General features: G+C 54.6%; 3 protein-coding genes across 7 annotated transcripts; 2 read left to right on the top strand and 1 right to left on the bottom strand.

Annotated features, from left to right (window-relative positions):
* Positions 1-430: 430 nt before the first annotated feature.
* On the bottom strand, positions 431-4,200 carry illr4 (immune-related, lectin-like receptor 4). 2 transcript variants are annotated; one of them, XM_061824002.1, is made up of 7 exons: positions 2,754-4,199; positions 2,612-2,671; positions 1,832-1,930; positions 1,664-1,750; positions 1,299-1,459; positions 1,069-1,193; positions 431-980 (listed from the first exon to the last, which is right to left on the bottom strand). In XM_061824002.1, exons 1-7 carry the CDS (start codon positions 2,818-2,820, stop codon positions 785-787), a joined length of 795 nt encoding a protein of 264 aa, XP_061679986.1. In that variant the 5' UTR covers positions 2,821-4,199; the 3' UTR covers positions 431-784. The 2 variants fall into 2 exon arrangements, with proteins under 2 accessions (XP_061679986.1, XP_061679987.1); XM_061824003.1 differs by lacking the exon at positions 2,612-2,671 and having other exon boundaries at positions 2,754-4,200.
* Positions 4,201-4,718: 518 nt separating this feature from the next.
* ak2 (adenylate kinase 2) lies at positions 4,719-11,160 on the top strand. 4 transcript variants are annotated; one of them, XM_061824005.1, is made up of 8 exons: positions 4,719-4,929; positions 5,689-5,814; positions 5,892-6,002; positions 6,085-6,179; positions 6,599-6,671; positions 7,276-7,495; positions 8,655-8,721; positions 11,026-11,160. In XM_061824005.1, coding segments are annotated over exons 1-8 (792 nt in total). In that variant the 5' UTR covers positions 4,719-4,830; the 3' UTR covers positions 11,027-11,160. The 4 variants fall into 4 exon arrangements, with proteins under 4 accessions (XP_061679989.1, XP_061679990.1, XP_061679992.1 ...); XM_061824007.1 differs by lacking the exons at positions 8,655-8,721; positions 11,026-11,160 and adding an exon at positions 7,809-8,087 and having other exon boundaries at positions 4,720-4,929; XM_061824006.1 differs by lacking the exons at positions 8,655-8,721; positions 11,026-11,160 and having other exon boundaries at positions 7,276-7,802.
* A 179-nt stretch (positions 11,161-11,339) lies between these two features.
* Positions 11,340-19,019, top strand: rnf19b (ring finger protein 19B). The gene is made up of 9 exons (XM_061823461.1): positions 11,340-11,956; positions 13,233-13,432; positions 13,577-13,721; positions 13,794-13,956; positions 14,310-14,424; positions 14,671-14,811; positions 15,132-15,321; positions 15,396-15,509; positions 16,042-19,019. Exons 1-9 carry the CDS (start codon positions 11,340-11,342, stop codon positions 16,379-16,381), a joined length of 2,025 nt encoding a protein of 674 aa, XP_061679445.1. The 3' UTR covers positions 16,382-19,019.
* Positions 19,020-19,500: the final 481 nt, after the last annotated feature.

The raw sequence follows: 19,500 nt of genomic DNA, 5'->3' as shown, positions 1-19,500 counted from the left end.
ATCTGCGTGCTTGTGGGCTGACAAGAATCCAGAACCTTTTCACAATCGGGGGGGGACGACTGTCGACATGGCGCAAAAGTGAAGCTGAGGTATTTTGCGCATTCCTTTTTGAAATTGTACCATACTTGTGACAAATTTGGAACGGATTTCTTTCGCCTCAGTCAAACGAAGACGATCTTATTGCGGCGAACGCTAAACAAGTTCCTGCTGAACGTCTGCGTGAAAGCGAGCTCGAGACAGGAAATGGACGCGTGAACGGCTTCATCTTGTCAAAGCGGCCGGTGACCCGGGTGAACCTCCGTCCATCGGGGTCTTCTAGCTGCGTTTTGTCACGGGCGACCCTGCCCCCAAAAACCTGGGTCCTAGGATCATCGGCTGTATAGATATATATTTAGATTTTTTTTTAGAATTTTTAAGCCATTTTATTGTCATTTCCAGATTGCATTCAACAGATAAAAAGTCACGTTAGCCTCACTCACGTCTACTACTACAACTTCACCGGAAGTCTTTACATTCTATTCCAGTATTCTATCTTGTATTTCATCCATCTGTTATCTGAGACGCTTATCCTCACAAGCGCCCATGCAGGAGGCGGGGTGCGCCCTCAACTGGTCGCCATCCAACCGCGGGGCACATAGAGACAAACAACCATCGGCACTCACGTTCGGGCAATTTAAGAGTCGCCACCGAATGCGGGGGCATTTTTGGGACGGTGGGGGAAACCCACGCAGGCGGGAGCCGGATTCGAACCCCCGGTCTTCAGAACTGGGAGGCCAAATCGCGTTCAGAGGAATCTGCAGAACGACCGTCCTTTCCGCGCCGTCTTCTCACAGACGCGCTTGTGGGGGTTGCGGCACGCTTGGTCGAACCAACACCGGAGGTCGGCGGCGCCGTTCTTCTCGCCCATGCGGGCGCAGTCCTCGCCGACCTCGTCGCCCTGCGGCCAGTTGTCGGGCTCTTTCCCGCTCCAGAAGCTCAAGCTGAGTGCGCACACGAGGGGAAACGGGTTTTAAAAAAAACCAAAAAACTAAAGTACGCAATCTGGGTGAGCCCAAACAGATGCGGAACCTCGGGTCCAGAGCCGAGCCGTCCGTCCAGAGCCATCGACCCTCCCGCTCGGAGTCCGTCAAGCCGATCCAGAACTTGTCTTCCAAGGAGCTCATTTTGTCCCTCAGCTTCCTCTCCACAAAAATCTAAAAGACATTTGACAGATCACACGTGGGAAATAGTCGGCAACGGGGGGGGGCGGGGGCGGGGTCAAGGAAATCAGTTTTCAGCGTCAAAGACTTTGGTCGCACCTGCTCGTCGCGGCTGTCGATCTTCACCAGCTGGGCGTCTTCAAGCCGGCACTTGTTTTGGCTCTGTTCCCAGGTAAACTTGTCGGTGGAGAACCGGTAGCAGCTTTCTCCGTTAAGCTCCCAACCCGTGTCGCAACTCTTGCAGACGCCATCTTGGAAGACTAAACACCGGTTCGCCCTAAATGCTAACCGTACAGCGGACGCCGTACCTCCGTAATCAACAGGCGTGCTGCTACTGCTAGCTCATGAGTCAACATGCTAACATTCAGCGACTGACATGAAGCCCGTCCGTGGCACTACTAAGCCAACGCGGCTAGCTAGCTAGGTACTAGACGCGCGTACGCACCAAAAGCATTTCGACTCACTCGAGCTTTCAGACTGACTGGCTTCCAACTCCTCTCGCTCAGCCTTCAGTCTTTGGAGGTTCTTCCCGCTCTGGATGTTCTGGTAAGCTGCGGGAGACGTGACGGCCGCGATGAATAAATGGTGGGCCTTAAACCTGCTAAACTGCAAGATGAGCAAAAACAACTCACAGACGTAACAAAGCGCGATGAGCGCGAGCAGCAGGAGAACGCAGACGACCGCCAAGGCCGCTCTCTCCGTCGTCAGCTTTGACCTCGCCGGCTTGCCATCTGTGAAATATACATACGCAAATACGCACATTGTAACGTACTCGCGCGGCAGTGTCGGAGTCCCACAGGGTTCAATTTTAGATCCCATCGTCTTTCATGTTAATCTCCATCTACTGTATGCTATCTATTTCCGGGCAGAATAGGACATTTTTACATTTGTAATTATTTGAAAGTATTGTATTGCTAAATAATGCTCTCTTTTTGAAACCAATTTATGAATTGTGATTGTTGAGCACTGCTGCTATTATAAAATCCATTTCCTCGTTTCATGCTGCTCTTCTCATTTTTTTAAGCGATCCAGTTGAGAATTCTGCCACTACAATGGTTTACTTCTTTTTATTATTATTAAAAAGTATTTATAACCGTGAATGTAGCTGTAATACTTGCTGCAATAGCTACCGATGCAGGAAACTGTTTGTGTCGTAGAAGAGTTGACTAAACGTTAGTCGATCGTTCTTCTTTTTTCACATTAGCCGACATTGACTTGTCTCGTTGCCGCGACCACGTCCAGAACTGCCGTTTGTTCCCAAGAACTACGAGAAGGTTTTGGAAAACTGTCATTTTGAAGCGCCGAAAAAGGCCCCGACGAAGGGCCGGCACTCGTGAAAGGTTCCACCGAGTCCGAGCGGGCGCGAACGCGGGCAAAGTGTGATCGTTCGACAACGCGGGCCGCAAACCTACCGCGACTTTTCTCCAGCTTAACTTGGGCGTAGTTGGTCTCGGGTGCCGACGAGGCCGCGTCTGTCCGATTTGACCCCAAAAAAAAAAAGACACAACGTGGACACGCAGTCCACTGGAGTTGCACTTGCTGCTCGGCACTCACCTGCGCTCTGATTTCCTCGCGATTTGATAAAGAACAAATCGGCGTAGAGGACCTCAGCCTCGGGCATTTTTGCACTCTGGCGAAAAGCGTGATCGTCGCTGGGACCGGGTTCCTGTTTCAGACTCCCCCGTCCCCCTCCCCCCGTCAGATATTTCGCCCTCTCGTCTGCATTTCCCCTTTTTTGGCTCCAAAAGAAGAGAAGCCTTTGTCAACTTGTGCGGAAAACCACAACATTTCAAGACACCGTCAAGTCGCTGGAGAGCAATCGAGAGCCCCGAACAGAAATAAGGAAGTCGTTGTTGGTCCACTGGTTGCTATTTTCCGTAGCGGTTCCCGATCCGTGAGATTTGGGACGTGCTGGAGTTGACTTTAAAGGCCCCTTGGTTGGCAAAAAGCAGCAAACTCCCAGCTGGAAAATCGAGGCCCGTTGTCCGAAAAGACGTCACACGGGACCGGCAAAAAGGGAGCCGAGAACTGCGGCGGCGGCGGCGCTCCAACTTCAGGAACGTTTGAGAAGCAGTCAGCGACCATATTACGTGACGCTTTCCTTCCCAGTCGAACGGATCTGCTCCGACTTCGGTCGGTGGGGCGCTGGACGAGTCACTTTGCTGTTCAGGTCTGCAGGTGCGGCATAGTTGGCGCGATGCCGCGGTCTGGCTAAAGTCTCGGTTTGTCCTCGGCGGGCGCATTTCCTCTCCGGCCCCTTCCGAGGTGGCCTTTGTGTATTTTTTTCCGACATCTGTTTTTACGTAGAGGAGAGAGAATAACAAGTTTACTCCCGTTCGCGATGATGTCATCCACCACCGTCACGGTTTTGTGCTTGGACTCTTTCGTCCCAGGCCATCCTTTCAGTGTCGTCCTCTTGCGTTCTTTCGTCGTTTCATCTGCGACGGCCTCCCCGCGTGGAACGAGCGCAATCGGGAGAAAAACGAGCTTTGGCTGAAATCGGAGGATATGACGGGAACCCGCCAAGCGGAGAAAGTGAATCAACTTGTTCTGCTGAGCTGGACAAAGTCCAAACGGAGTTGAGTGCTGCTTCCGATGACAGTTATCATAATTATTAGAAGAGTCACTGAGGAAGCTGAAGGAAACCCTCGGGCCACAGCAGCAAAGGGAGGAGGAGGAGTCGAGAACTTCGTGACCGACTGCTAAATCCTCGAGGTGTGGTGAACAAGACCAGTCGAGGTCTACGTGATCGCAACCTGGACGAGGAAGTGAAACATAAACAAACGCCATAAAGTGGACTTCTTCTTCTTCTTCTTCTTTTGGCTTGTCCCGTCAGGCTGACCTTGCTCTAATGGAAGAATACAGCAATCAAGCTGAAGTCGGAAGCCAAAAGGGATGTTCGGTCTCGCCCGCCCCACACGCCCACCGTGCGCGAACCGCGACAACCTTGCTTCAGTCCCCAAGAAAGTTCTCAGTTGTGCCCCAGAGGTTGCGCGACCCCACCCCGCCCCCCAATATGCTACAGGATTCGCCCAAAATCCCACTTGTGACACCATGTGTTGTCTTTTTATCTTATGTAACATACACACAGACGAGACGAATTTCAAAGATTCACTCTTGACTCGACCATGTACTGTGGAACCCCTTTTGGGCGACTTCCGTATCCGACATGTCCTCCAGATCCGGCGACTGAGCACGCCGGGTAATGTAGTTGTTATTCTATCGAAGCTATAACATCCCACTGTGAGGCTGATGCGTTCACCAGACGCCGCCGACAAAATAGTGACGCCATTTTCATGGAAGAGAAAAGTTGCCAGGGATATTGATTTGAGAATATGACCAAAAAAAAAAAACCAAGAATGGCAACGTCGATTGGACGATTTCAACGAGGGGCGGTCGGACACCGACCGCTGACGTCGCCTTACTATCAGCCAATCAACACAGCCGACACTGCGCACCATTCGGAAAGGCGCGTTCGTCTCGGGGGCGGTGTCTCCCCGCTTTTCAGCCAATAGAAACCCGAGGAAGTTTGGTCCTTCTCGAACGCCGACGTCACGGCCGCCGCACTTGGAGCGAACCAAGCCGAATTTCGAGTTTGGAGTTTGAAGTTTGTTTTGTCGCTCTCCCGCCGATGGCTCCCAGCGCGCAGCTCAAAGAGGCGATGGCCGACGTGCACGAGGGCATCCGGGCCATCCTGCTGGGCCCCCCCGGCGCCGGGAAGGGGACTCAGGTGAGCGGACGGCCGAAGCTAGCGTTAGCTCGCGGGGCGGCGGCGGCGGCTAGCTCCGGGTTGCGCTCGGACGCGTGCTGCTTGCTCGACTTTGGCTAGCGGCTAGCGGCTAGCGGCTAGCGGCTAACGCGTCGATGCGAGTTTCGTCCGGAAAGCGACGCCGGTGGGGCGTCACTTTTCGACCCCTTCTTAGTTTGCACTCACTTCTCTTACGTAAAGCTTGCTTTTTACTTTTCTGCCGGCATTTCAACTAATCTAATCCTCGAAAGTGCTCCAACTTCACTCAAAAGCAGACATACGGACAATCTATCATATATATATTTATAATTTTTATATCATTAATAACGCTAAAACGTGCTTGTGCGTCATGTAAATTCATGTATAACAAGCGTCTTCATAAGGATGGAGCTATTTTTGACATTCAAAGTGAAACAAATCCAATCATTTCATTACCCATCGGTAATATCAGTCCATTTTCTGAGCCGCTTATCCTCACCAGGGGGTCAATCCCAGGAGTGGGGTGCACCCTGAACTGGTCGCCAGCCCATCGCGGTTCAGTTTAGGGTCTCCAATGAACGCAAGTTTTTGGGAGAAAACTTTTCTGAAATTCTTTGAGCTCGCGAAGCGAAACGGAACCGCTGCTGCCGGCGTTCTGTGCGGTCGCCACGGACCAGACTACACGGAGTACATTTGACGCGCAGAGAGCGCAAGCCACCGGAAACGATAGTCAAGCCGGTCACTCTTTCGAAACTTGTGCAGGCCCCCCGACTCGCCGAGCGCTACTGCGTTTGTCACCTGGCCACCGGGGACATGCTGAGGGCCATGGTGGCGACGGGCTCGGAGCTGGGCAAGAAGCTCAAGCGCACCATGGACGCCGGCAAGCTGGTGAGTGGCGCTCGCCTCTGCCTCGACACCGCCGGCTGGGGCTTCCCGTCACGCGCCCGCCGTTTCCCGCGCTTCAGGTGAGCGACGAGATGGTGGTGGAGCTCATCGAGAAGAACCTGGACGCGCCCCCCTGCGAGAAGGGCTTCCTCTTGGACGGGTTCCCCCGCACGGTCAAGCAAGCCGAGCTGGTCGGCCGTCGCCCGCTCGCCGCGCCCGGATCGACCGACCGACGGACGGACGGCTCCACCTTCTGTTTTTGTTTCCCTGCAGTTGGACGAGCTGCTGGACAAGCGACGCGAGCGGCTGGACGCGGTGGTCGAGTTAGCCGTGGACGATTCCCTGCTGGTGCGCAGGATCTGCGGCAGGTGGTCGGCTAGTCCTCCAAAGCCCTTTTCAGACTATTTTACTTGCATTTTCATGAGGTTTCATCACTTTTGAATTCCTTTTTCAGCATATTGAGAGTTTGAATAGATTTTTTTTTTCCCCCTAAACTTTTAGATGTTTTTTTTTTTTGGGGGGGGGGGGTGTTTTGATAGCCTTTCGTAAGCACTTTGGTAGCATTTGCTTCCCAATAGCGTTTAATAACAAATGTATAGTTTTTCATCTGTGTTTTGAGGGATTTTATTTAAATTTTGTGAGTGTAATGTTAGCATTTTGTCACATTTTCACATCCTGGTCCTTTTTGAGTCGTGTGAGCAGAGCGCCATCTTTTGGGGGTTTGTCGTCAGGCGCGTTGCGACCACGTTCGTCGCCGCCGCCTCTGATGTCTTTTCGGTCCCGGCAGACTGATTCATCAGCCCAGCGGCCGCTCCTACCACGAGGAGTTCAACCCCCCCAAAGAGGCCATGAAAGATGACGTAAGGAGCTCAGAGCCGCAAGTCCTTCGTGACCCTTTGGCAAATCCGGTCCTTTTCAGAAACCGAAGAGGGCTCGTTCGAGTCCATTTTGCCGCCGTAATGAGCTGCTATTAAAAAAAAAAAATCGAAAGTCAACATTGAGATCAACTTCAAGGTCATTTTCTTTTTTGCAAAAACAGCTGGCGTGCCCGCACTCGTCGAAAACACACTATTGCGATCGTCATTGTGCTCATGGAACAAGAATTCCACGTATTGTCCTCATTTTCATTCATCTGCGGGGGCCGCCCAAATGAAAAGCGGGTGCGGACTCCCGTCGGTCTGCGCTGGGATCACGAGCACGAATGTTAGTTTGAAGGTGAACTTGTTCATCATGACAAATGCAATTTTGAAGCTCCATTTTATTCACGTCGGGCTTAACACCATCAGCGTTTTGAGTTGTCGAGACGTTTTTCAACGTTAACAAATGTGCCTTTGCTCCAAAGAGTTTGAAATGTGCCGCTTTGCTCAACAGTACGGAAACGCGTTTACACGCAACCACCGGCGCGTTTTGTTTGTCCAAATTTGAGAAATGCGCCCGCCCCTCAAACGTGTGTCTCGGACGCAGGTGACCGGCGAGCCTCTGATCCGCCGCAGCGACGACAACGAGACGACGCTGCGCTCCCGCCTGGACGCGTACCACCGCCAGACGGCGCCTCTGGTCCAGTACTACGGCGCCAGGGGCCTCCACGCGGCCGTGGACGCCGCCAAGACCCCCGACGTGGTCTTCGCCTCCATCGTGGCCGCGTTCGCCGCCGTCCCGGCCCGCGCCGGAGCCGCCGCCGCCCGTAAGCTTTCCCTTTCCGGCCTTGACGACGTCACCGGTTTCGGCCGCTCGTAAAGGTTGTTTGTCGTTCGCTCGGCGAGTACAGTTGGGAAAAGAGACGTTTTGATGACTCAACACAACTCTAAAGAGTCGCCACAACGGCTGTAAATTTGTTCCGAAAGTGAAATAATCCAAAGGGGGGGGCTGCGCGTTTCCTGCATTCCGATGAGAAGGCGAGAAAATAAAATGGCGGCAGACGTTGGCCGCCCGCTTTGATGGGCAAAGTCCCCACGATGCCAACCAACACACCCTCTTGTGTTTCTTTTGTGTTCCAGCCGCTTGAATGTGGGGGGGGGGGGGGGGGCCAAAGCGGAGGAGTCCGAACCTCGGAGGCGAGCGTCTTCTCCATCGTTCCCGTGGTTCCCGTAAAGCAGCTTTATATATATATTTTTTTTTTGTTGTTGTTTTCTACCCCGCTTGCATTTTCTCTTTTTGGGTGACTTTACTCTCCAAATGGAGTCAAGAAAATTGTTCTTGCTACCTTTTGCATTCCTGTAAAAATGTAAGATTTTCATGCAATGGAAGAAAAAAAAAATGGCCTCCATAAACCTGAATACGCGTATGCCTTCATTTTGTCATAAGACTCCCATCCAAGTTCTTCATTAACGTTCATATGCCTAGTAAATATTGTGCTGCTGGTTATGCCCCCCAAGAAAAAATATAGGTACGTCTTCTTTGTCTCATGAAAGCGTCGCCATCAAAATCGAGGCCACGCCCCAAAGTCAACATTGGGGATTGTGCTTCCCCCACAAGCCGAATTCGTTGATCTTTTTCCAAATGGGACTCGCGGTGTCATCCCAACACCCCATCAGAACTTGGGAGGTTATTTTTAATATTTTCCTTCGTCAACGGAACTCGAATGGCGACCATTTGCAACAGCCTGAAACGCGGAGACGCCCCCACTTTTTTTTTCCCCCCTCTACAAATGTGCGAGGTTTGGAACCGGCGGCCGAGCAGGGACGGGAAGTTGAGGACTCTGCGCACTGACGTCATCGGCCGGGGCTTTCCTCCATGACGTCACGCGTCCGAGAGAGAGAGAGAGAGAGAGAAGAGAGCGAGTTGCGGCTTTCACGGCGCCCTCGCATCGCAGCGTCGCCACGGCTGATTTTTGTTTTTTTCAGGCCGCCGTCAGCTGCTGAGGGGCGGACGAGCTCAGCGGGTGGAATCGGTGTCGTCTTGGAAAAGATGGTAGGTGAAATGTCCGCCGTGGTTGGTCGCTGCAATCTTAGGGTTGTGTTAGAATTGAAAAGGACATTTTTATTTTATTTTTTTTTGCGTGAAATATCCCGGGAGTCCCGCGTCAGCGGGCGCGCGGGCGGGATGCGTCTCGACGTGTCCCCGCTGGAAGGACAACACGCCGAGATGGCCGTTGAGTCGATGCGCGTCCCCGCCCCCGTCGTCGAAGCGTCGGACGGAGCAACATGGCGCTGTGGTCGACGAAGACGCAAAAACGCAGTCCACGTGGAGGCGCGACGTGTCTCCGGTGTGTCGGGTGTCGACCCGATCGGTTCGCGCTGGCGCCCATTTGCGGCCCTTTCCGGCTCCCTTCCCCCCCCCCCCCCTTTTGGAGCTTCCGCTCCTCGCTCGCCGCTTTTCCGCGAACCTTTTTCTGGTCCCAGCACACAAGGCGAGCCTCAACAAAATATCATTTCACGACACAAATGTCTGCTAGCCCCTGGCTAACATATCGTGCCAGATGCCATGGATGGGCTAACAGAAACGAGTATCACCTGTTTTTTGTTTTTGTTGTTTCGCGCTCTGTGTGAACAAACACGGTAGCCGGTCAGACATTTTGTGCGGGCGCCGCAGTCTCCTTCCCAAAAAAGTGCGATGTCGTCGGGTCTGGCTACGCTTGTTTTCCCGTCACCTCTGTCTTTGGATTCCCTTCCATTATTTCCGGAAAGATCTGAAAATATTGCCGTCGCTCAGGGACGTGGGGAACTTTGCGAAGCGGGTTTTCCCTTGCCCGATTGGCCTCGGCCCCGTGACGCTCGCCAGCGATTTGCCGAACGAGATCTTTGCGAAAACGCCGAGGAAAAGTGAAGCAAAGCGGCAACGTTGGGGTCAATGTGAAACGGGGGCATTTTTCTTGGGGGGGGGGGGATTTTAACCTTTAAAGCTTGACACGCTTCTTTATTGATGATTAAAAATGTGTTTGGCTCATGAGGGAGAGGACAGCTTTGCCACTTCAAAGCGATTGATGAGTTGTAATCAATACGCGCTTTACATGCGTATGAAAGCAAAGAGGCACGAGATGTTATCCCTGAGGCACTCCAACCGCTTCCTCGGGCTGTGTAGAAGGAAGTTGACGTCGTTGAGGACGTTTTAGTGCAGGAATCGGCGGCATCGCGTGTGTCGGCGATGGCTTGGCGCCATCCGCTCGCCTCCTCACACGCACACAAGTGAAATTTTGAGGAGCGCTTGCGCGTTTACTGCACCGAGCGTGGGCGCTGCTTTTCTTGTCCACGGTGAACAACAAGCAGGATGGTCAATTTGCCCATTGGTCAATAACCTGCCGATTGATCGGTGACTGAATGGCGTCAAAAGATGCGCAGCACCACCTTCGTTACGCCCTGAAATCAAAAGGAAATGACTATGAAATTTGCACCTTTTGATCAATTTTCTGGGTTTCCAAAACCATTTCAAGATAAATTTGCATGAAAGTTTTGAATTTGTGCTTTAATGGTGCGATCCTTTTCTTTTTTTTTTTTTTTTTTTTTTTTTCCCGTGTAGTCTTCCGTCCTCCAAGTTGTTGAGTGGCTAACGTGTGGCGATGTCTCCTTAGGTGGAGTCGCAGGATTCCGAGTGTTCGCCCTTCCGGGAACATCCCGATCCCAAATTTTCCGGACCTTTCCGGTCCTATTGGGGTTAACGCAGGTCGCGAGGTGGGAAATGAGTCCGACCCTTCGTTATTGCCCCGAGTGGAAATGTTGCGTAGACGTCTGGCCGTTCTGACGCAACGCTGTTGAAGTTGCGTCGCTCGGACTCTGACCTGAACGGTCCCGCTCGCGGTTGGGTCAAAGCCCGGAAAGTTCGTCAAATTAGTGTGCGTGTAAAAGTGTCGTCGTGCGGGCCCATCTGCCAATCCGACGTTTTATCGGCGCACGGTGGAGCAACTGGTTCGAGTGTTCTGAGGAGTAGGGTTTGAGTCCCAGTCCCACCTGTGCAGAGTTGGCATGTTCTCCCCGTGCCCGCCCGCGTGGCTTTTCTTCGGGCACTCGCCCCCCCCCCCCACATCCCAAAAACTCGTTTGCGTTGCATTGCTGTGAACGATTGCCGACGGTTGTTTGTCTCTACGTGCCCTGCGACGGGCTGGCGCCCAGTTGCCCGCCCGCCTCCGAAAAGTTGCTTTTCGAAAGCAATCCCACGTTATTCCCGTTTGCAAGCACGAGACGAAAGGATGGACCGCCGGCACCTCGAACAGGTCGCGGGCGTCGATTCGGGGTGAGCGCGCTCTTTGTTTGACTCCCCGTTCTGGTCTTCCTCACACAGACCGCGAGACCTGCAGCCAGCCGCCCGGAGGACGGAGGAGCTCCTCGGCGCACCAGCCGCTCACGTCTTTGCCTTTTTGGGGCTTTGTGAAGATTCCCGCAGCCAAAGAGCGACAAAACATCAAGGCGGGAGATGTCAAACGTTCCAAATTCTTCAGTGGCCTTTTGGTTCCGAGAGGACTTCAAGTACTCAACAACCCCCGAAGGAGGCCTGGGACGGGAGACGTAAGATGTCGAAAGACTCGAGTGGTCTTTTGCTGTGTCGGGTCTCGTTTGTCGTCCACGTCCGAGCGTGAGCGTTTGGTTGGGGCCGGAATGGGCTCGGAGAAGGACTCGGAGTCGTCGCACTCCTCCCTGAGCGGCGTGGCCAACCCAAAGTGCCGACCGGCCGGAAAGCGCCGACGCCGCCTCTCCTTGCAGAGCCTCTTCCGCGGCAAGCGGGGGTCCCGGGCGGCCAGGGGCCCCAAAGGGGGGGCCGCCGCCCCGCTGTCCCACCTTCCCCGCACGCCGTCGACTGCCTCGAGCGCGCCCGCCCCTGCGCCGCTCGCGCCGGCGGCCGTCGCCGCCCCCGCGGACGCCGTCGCCGAGGACGCCTCCGGGCGGACCTCCCCGGGCGGCGAGGCTCCGTCGGGGGACCCCGAGCTCCTGGAGTGTCCCCTGTGCCTGGTGCGCCAGCCGTCCGAGCGGCTGCCCGAGCTGCTGGGTTGCGGGCACCGCTCTTGCCTGTGCTGCCTGCGCCAGTACCTGCGGATCGAGATCACCGAGAGCCGCGTGCAGCTCAGCTGCCCCGAGTGCGCCGAGCGCCTGGCGCCCCGGCAGGTGGCCGCCATCTTGGACGACGCCACCCTGCTGGACAAGTACGAGGAGTTCCTGCTGCGCCGCTGCCTGGCCGCCGACCCCGACTGCAGGTGGTGCCCGGCGCCCGATTGCGGGTAAGTGACGCGAACCGGGCCGAGCGCGGTCGGATGTGCTTGAAAAACATCTTCCGGCCGCACGCCGCAAACAGCCGCGCTTCGGCTGACCCGTCGGCCTTCGCTGGTTTCGCCAGCGGACGTGAACTTAGCCGGACGGGTCCACCGTAACAGAACTCGCCTGAGACCGAACACAACCTGGGCTGGAACCCAAAGGTTTTGAAGCGGCCGTTTTAGTCCTACTCTGGAACGAGCGAGACGGATACAGGCCCTTTTGGGGGTTCTGCAGTGTTTGGAGCGTGGCGTCAAAATCCGAAGGCTCGAGGGCGTTCCGGAAAAGGCAAAATATTGGGAACGGCTCTCAGCGAGGAACGTATCGTTAAACGTGTCCTCGTTCTCTTTCATCCGAGATTAGAGTTGCGGTGTGAGTTGGCCACACATGCAAAGGAGCGCGCAGGAAGCGGAAGAAATGACGCCGCGCAGACCATTTCACATTGCGGTGTTGCCGCGTCAGATGAGATGAAGAAAAGAAAAGAAAAGAAAAGGGGACGAGCACGCCGGTGGGAAAAGTTGTCGCGCCAAAAAGCGTCACGTGACGTCGACGTCGGTCGACCTGCTCCGGCTCCGCGACCTTTTTCGCGATCAATTTGTTGGGCTCTTTTCCCAAAATGGATCCTTTTACGAGTATTTCTCCATTTCCGTTCATTCGTTGCATTAAATCATTGGTTCGAGCCATTCACAGTTAACGACGTACGTACGAAAGCCCTCGTCAAAGCCCGGGCGGCCATATTGAATTCAAAACAACCCGCATCCTGCCACCCGTCGCTTTGTCGTGCAGGGTTAGTCCGGAGAGCGTGGGGCTCAGCCGCCGCCGTCGACCAAACGACTCGCCGTTGTATCTTCACATGACAAACGCGCGGACCTCGCCGGCGTCAGCGCGTACGCGTGTTGCGGCTGGCTGACAGTTGCCATGACGATGGGGATGCGAAATAGAGGCGGCGTTGCCAGGGGTGACATCGAACGCAGCGGCCGCGGTGTGCGCGTGTGCGCTGCGTCCTGGTGTCGAAACTTTGGTCCCGTCGGCGTGCGAGAGCGACATCGACAACGCGTCGCCTTTCGGGAAGCTGCTCGTCACCGTTTCCTTTTGTGTAGTCTGAAAATGTTTTTGCCTTTTATTGTCGTCGAGTGCTGAAATGAGGAAAATCCCTCTCGACATCCCTGGCATTTGACGGGGGGTGGGGGGGTGTAGACTTTTCCTACGGCCCGTCGTCACGGGTCTTTTTTTTTCTGCGCGCAGGTTCGCCGTCATCGCCTCGGGCTGCGCCAGCTGCCCCCGGCTGGCGTGCCGGCGCGAGGGCTGCGGCGCCGAGTTCTGCTACCACTGCAAGCAGGCGTGGCACCCGAACCAGACGTGCGACTCGGCCCGCCAGCAGCGGGCGCAGTCGCTGCACGCGCACGCCACCCGCTCGCCCAGCTCCGCGCAGGACCAGGGACCCGGTAAGGACGCCCGTCCGTTGCGCTCTTCCTGCCGGCCGTGGCATTTTGGGACGATACGATATGTGGCGTTTAGCGGCCGCTTGAGCCATCCGTGTGGCGTGTGCCCCCCCCCCCCCCCCCCCCCCCCCCCCCGCGCTCGCGTAGCGGACGACATCAAGCCGTGCCCGCGCTGCGGCGCCTACATCATCAAGATGAACGACGGCAGCTGCAACCACATGACGTGCGCCGTGTGCGGCTGCGAGTTCTGCTGGCTGTGCATGAAGGAGATCTCCGACCTGCACTACCTCAGGTAGCGGCCGCTTTGCCTAACCCTGGGGGGGGGGCGAACGTCACACGGCTGACGGCGCTCGTGCCCCCGCAGCCCGTCCGGCTGCACCTTCTGGGGCAAGAAGCCGTGGAGCAGGAAGAAGAAGATCCTCTGGCAGCTGGGCACGCTCGTCGGCGCCCCCGTGGGCATCACGCTCATCGCCGGCATCGCCGTCCCCGCCATGCTCATCGGGATCCCCGTTTACGTCGGCCGCAAGGTGAGGAGAATGACAAAAAGGAGGACCTAGGCCTCATTTTGTCCCAAAAAAAAAAAAAAAAAAAAAAAAACCCCAAAAAGCCACAAAGATGCTACGTTATTATTTGTGGATATGTGCGACATCCAAATTCCAATGATTCCAAAATTTTCCAGGACCAGTTTTAGGTAGCATAACGGCATCGTTTTTTTTTTTTTTTTTTGGAGGACACCCCGAGAGCCCAATTGGACGGACGATTAACGTGAATTAGCAGTCATTTGGATCCAGTACTTGAGGTTTATTTGCCGCGTCTGACGAAGAAGCATCGACTCGATGCGGTCGCCACATTTTTTTTTTTTTTTTTTTGCCTTGCGCAGATCCACGCGCACTACGAGCTGAAGAAGGCGCCCCGCCGGCGCAGGAACTTGGCCATCGCGGGCGGCGTGGCCCTGTCCGTCCTGACCGCGCCCGTCATCGCCGCCGTCAGCGTGGGTGAGACGCCGGCGCCGACGTTCGGAACGCAGTTGCAGCGCTCGCGATGTCACATTTGTCCGCTTGTACTTGAACGTCGACGTTCACTACCGCTGCATTCCAACTTTTACAACATTTATCAAAGGACAATTTATGTCCGCTACATGATGTGATTTAGCGTAGTTGTGACCTTAACTTATTGAGAAGGCAGCATTTTGCGCGCAAGTTTTTAGCGCCGTCCGATACTGACGGCGCCTTGCGGGGCAGGCATCGGTGTGCCCATCATGCTGGCGTACGTGTACGGCGTGGTGCCCGTCTCGCTGTGCCGAGGCGGCGGCTGCGGCGTCAGCAGAGGCGAAGGCCGCGGGGTGCGCATCGACTTCGACGAGGACGACGGACCCGTCACAGGTGAGCCTTTGCTCTGAAGGCCGCTGAACTGCTAGCACGTTCTTTGTCCTCACGAGTACGACGACTCTGGCGCACACTAGTGGACAAGTAACGTCATGCCACTCGCCGAGTGACTTGTGACATTGTGAAATTGTACTAGTGCACGATTAGGCCTTAACTAAAATATATAACAAAATAATTGCAAACAGCATAAATATTTGAAGGGTCACTTTTGATTTTGGTGGGAAAGGTTCTACAGCTGATGATTTTGGTTTAAACAGACTATGGTGGCGATGACGCTAGCGGCTAACTGTGTAAACCCCCCCCCCCCCCAACCCCAGTGGCGGACGCGTGGCGAGCTCTCAAGTCGCCGAGCCTGGGCGAGAGCAGCCTGGACGGCGCCGTGAGCGGCCTGAGCAACACCTCCCCCAGCGAGGGCCTCTCGCTGGCGCCGGGGACCGCCGCGGACCCGCCCCGCTTCAACACCCTGGCCGGCGGCGCCCTGGGGGCCCGGGCCAGCAAATACGGCAGGTGAGCGAGGACGGCGGCCTTCTCGGGACGAGTCGGCGGCGAGTGACGCGAAAGGCGTTTTTGTGGCGCTCCAGGCCGGAGGTCCGGGCGGGGGAGCCCCCCCGGGAGGAGACGGGCGGCGACGGCGACGGCTCCGGCGCGTGCGGCACGGCGGGCTCCGTCGTCTCGGCCTACGCCATGCCTGACAGGTTGGCCCGGCGCCTTTTGTTCCTCAAACTTGACGGCAATGCAAATATCACTCAGCTTTTCCTAAATATTCACATGCCATAAATTGTGCGAGGTCGCTAGTTTCAAATACCTCCACTGTACAATCGAGTATTGCGCCGGTCATGCCGTGGAGTCATCGGTCGCCGTTGACGCGAGCTGCGGGTATTATTTCTGCCCACCTGGGGGCAGCATTCTCACTGGGGATCAGCGACGACGTGGGCGTCAGCCAATGGGTATGGCCGGCATTTTAGCCAGATACAGGAAGTCAGCCATTTTCTTTTGAAGCTCCCCTCCCGAAATTCAAGTAATAATGTGACTTCCGGCAAGTTCTGCCACCGAAGCCCGTTTTGGAATTCGGTTCGTCTTGAGAAGCCACGGCCGAAAAGACGCGCGTTCGACCCTTTTTGGTTTGGCTCACGACATTTAGGCTGTCCAGGCCCGATGCCGACGTTGACTTCTTCTTCTTCTTCTTCTTCTTCTTCTTCTTCTTCCGTGGTGGACGCCCATCGCCAGGGAGTGCACCAACCTGGAAATCCAAGTAGACATCGAGACCAAACCCAGCCACCTCTGCCTGACCAGCGAGGAGGAGGACCTGGCGCCGGCCGGGAGCGCCTCGGGCAGGGAGGAGCCCCTGGACTGCAGCTCCAGACGGGGCGGCGCCCCGGTCGACGTCACGCTGGCCCGGCCCGAGAGCATCCGCAGCGACCTGGAGACGTCCGACACGCAGTCGGACGACATCGCCGAGCTGACGTCCGACGACTGCGACTCGGCGCCGCCCGCCCGGGCCGCCTCCTGCCGCGCCCTGAGCGCCCCCGCCGAAGGCCTCGCCGCCAACGTCGTCCCGTACGTGTGAGACGCCGGCCCTTTCGGTGCGGAGGCCGCGCCCTCCCGTGTCCGGCGGGCGGCGCGCTCCTTCTCCTCGCGTGTGACACGAGTAAAACTTGGAATGTTTTTCAACCACACCTTACTAGGAAACAACTGTGCTGCACTAAAAACCCTCCGAGGCCGAACTAGCGGCCGCGTGTCGCGCGCGCTAGTAGCCTCTCTTTCAAGGGTATCCTTGATCCACTCTCTGTCCTCACCAATAAGAGAAGCCCGTGCGCTACTGAAGTGACTTGGCCGCACTAGTACAATGGTTGTCTTTCTACTGGTGCCACTTTTCATCTACTAGTGCTAAATGAAACCTCAGTAGTAGCTTCCTTATCAAGGATATCTTTGATTCAGCTCAGCGTCCGTGTACTAGTACGCGCTTTTGTCCTCACTAGTAAAACAATTCACCACAGTTGTCGAACGACTCTCTTACCGTACCGTAACATTTTTTTCAACTATCAACTCATATTGCCAGTTTCGGTCGACGAGTGCAGAGTTAAACTTTGCTAGTATTCTACGGCACTACACGAGTAAGACTTCTGGGCCCAACTTGTAGGCGCAGGTCTCACACAAGTGGCCTCCTGGACCCAAAGAGTCGCCGCAAAATGTCCACTCGTCGTTTTGGGTTCAAATCCCACGTTGTCCTTCCTACTCGTGCGCTTGTGGGAGAGCCTGGCGCACGTAGCGGGAATCGGTCAGCAACTGATGCCCCCTGAAAGATTTGTAAACATCCTGTAGATTCCACAAGATGGCGGCAATGTGTACTCTACGACTTTTGTCCGAGTGAAACTCCTCACCTCACTTCATGCGTCTTTCCACCTCCGATACGGCTCCAAATCGCTTCCAAAACCAAATTGGAAGATGCGCGAGCCTGGGAGACTTTAGGAGTCAGATGGTGCTATTCCGTTGAACGGCGTGACTAGCGAAGACGGCAGCGTGTACTAGTGTGCGGAGCGCACGGAGGCCAGCAGATAAAATGCTCAAACGGCTTCCGAGCAGCAGCGGCAGCTCTCAGGAACGCGCGGCCCACGTTCGCACTTTTATTTTATTTTTTTTTTTTTTGGCCTCCCGCTGACAATCTTCTCGTTGTCAAGAGTTCTACCTCTCTGAGATTTTCACGACGAGTGTGTTTACTCCCGCGGCGGCACGTCAAGCAACGACTGCGGCTCCGTTTTCATTTGAGCCGCTCGGCCTCGTGGGGCCTTTTCCGAGCGCAACCCGTGCGCAGGAGAAAGTCGACACTCGCGGGGCCAAAACAAGACGACAACGCGCTGGTGCCTTAAGATGAAAGCAGCCGGCGTCGGCCTCGAACTCGCGGCGACGCATCACGTGCGGTCGCCTTCTCGGAACATTTGCGTGTATTTCCTTGCGGGCGGCGATTGGAGTTCGGCGCCCGCTCGCGGAATGAATTGAGCTCCTATCTCGAGGCACCGCTGCGTTCGTTTCTCTTGACGGCGACGACCCGAAACAAAAAAAAAAACTTCCGATTTTGGGGGAAGTTTGTCCACGCGGCGACTTTGCATGTGTGAGCGCGTCCGTCGTCTTGTGTGTTTTTGAAGGTGCACTTTACCCCAAAGCGAGCTTTCATTTTTTGTTTAGTTTTCTTTTGTTTTGGGCTACTCGTCGTCGTCGTCGTCGTGTACTTGACACCCGGTTTTCCTCCCCCACGGCCCTTGTGGGGATAAGCGGCTTGGAATGTGGACATGCACCATTTTAAAACAATTTCCATTTCTGTCAACACAGCCCAAGGTTAAAAAAAAAAACTTGAGAGCACAATTCACACACCTTTCGCGTCTCGCTGAAATTAGCCCTGCTCGTCGGCACCCTGTGGTCACCGTGACAACCGGTGGGTGAAGCGAACCGAATGATGAAAAAGAAAAAGTATTTTCACTCTTAGATGCAGCACTTCATACACTAAAGTGTGTGTATGTGGCGCTCTCACCAAACTTGGTGTGTGAGTGTGGCGGGGGGAGGGGCTAATTCTGCAAAGGAAGGTAACTGCGATATCATAATTTCCTGATCCATCTTCAGATTTAGGACTTTTCCCGAGTTAGCTTGTTTATTTTATCCGTTGCGGGACACGGAAAAAGGATTTGTCTCCTTGAAGTTTCCACACACGACAAATCTCACACCGGGATGCCTTTTGCGTTGTACGTGGCTCAAGCGTGAGCCCGCAAACCTTTTTGTTAGGGTTCTTTTTTTTTTTTGCAATTCATCGATATCTTGGAATCCTTGAAATTGTGCTTCAGGACGCCAACAGCGGCAGTCGTCTTAATGTTTCTCACGGGCCTCCTGAGCGGTTTGTCAGCTTTGCGTTAGCGCCGGCATGTTGTCGTGTCTTCTTTCTTTCTTTCTTTCTTTCTTTCTTTCTTTCTTTCTTTGGGCCTTTTGCCGCTGCAGCGTTCGCACGTGTTCCGCCTGCGTGTGACAAAGCACTCGAATGTACCGCGGGGCCCGGGCCGAGCGTCCGCCGGACCGATTTGGATGAAAAGAATTTAGATTTAGCAATATTTTTGAGTGTACTTGCTGTGGGTGTCAAAAGTCTCGCCCTGGGGTGAGGGAGGAGGCACATGCAAGACTGTGAATGACATTTTGTTTGGTTTTTTTGTTTTTGTTTTGTGGGCAAGAAATAAACACAAGGTGATGTTTACCAAAGGACTGCGTCTTCATTTGCTGTCATCCAGAACATTCTCCACTTTCTATGAACGCTTTGCGGCTTCCTCATTACAGCCGCATTCCAAAATGGAATCAATTCATTTCCCCTCCTCAAAATTTGATACACAACACCCCGCCCCTATTAAAAAAAAAAAAGACTCGTTTGATGAACTCAAATTTTGGGCAGCTTTTCTAGCCATTTTATTTGTGCAACTCCAACATATTACTTCCATATTATGCGATGTAATTGAGTTGGTCAGTCGCTGATTTCTTGGATTTAGATTTTTTTTTTTTTTTTCGGAAGTTTAACAAAAATTAAAAAAGGGCCTGGATCATTTTGATAAGCTCATTTGCCTCACTTGAAATCAAATGATACTAAAGCTAAAAATAACGTGAGGTGGCACCGTATTGGAGCCGGTCGCACATCTCGCTCTCATTTCTGGGGTA

This window comes from Syngnathoides biaculeatus, chromosome 1 (assembly GCF_019802595.1).
Source record: "Syngnathoides biaculeatus isolate LvHL_M chromosome 1, ASM1980259v1, whole genome shotgun sequence".
In the NCBI taxonomy this organism is placed as follows: domain Eukaryota; kingdom Metazoa; phylum Chordata; class Actinopteri; order Syngnathiformes; family Syngnathidae; genus Syngnathoides; species Syngnathoides biaculeatus.
Note: the sequence above shows the minus strand (reverse complement) of the source record. Positions and strands in the feature narration are given on the sequence as shown.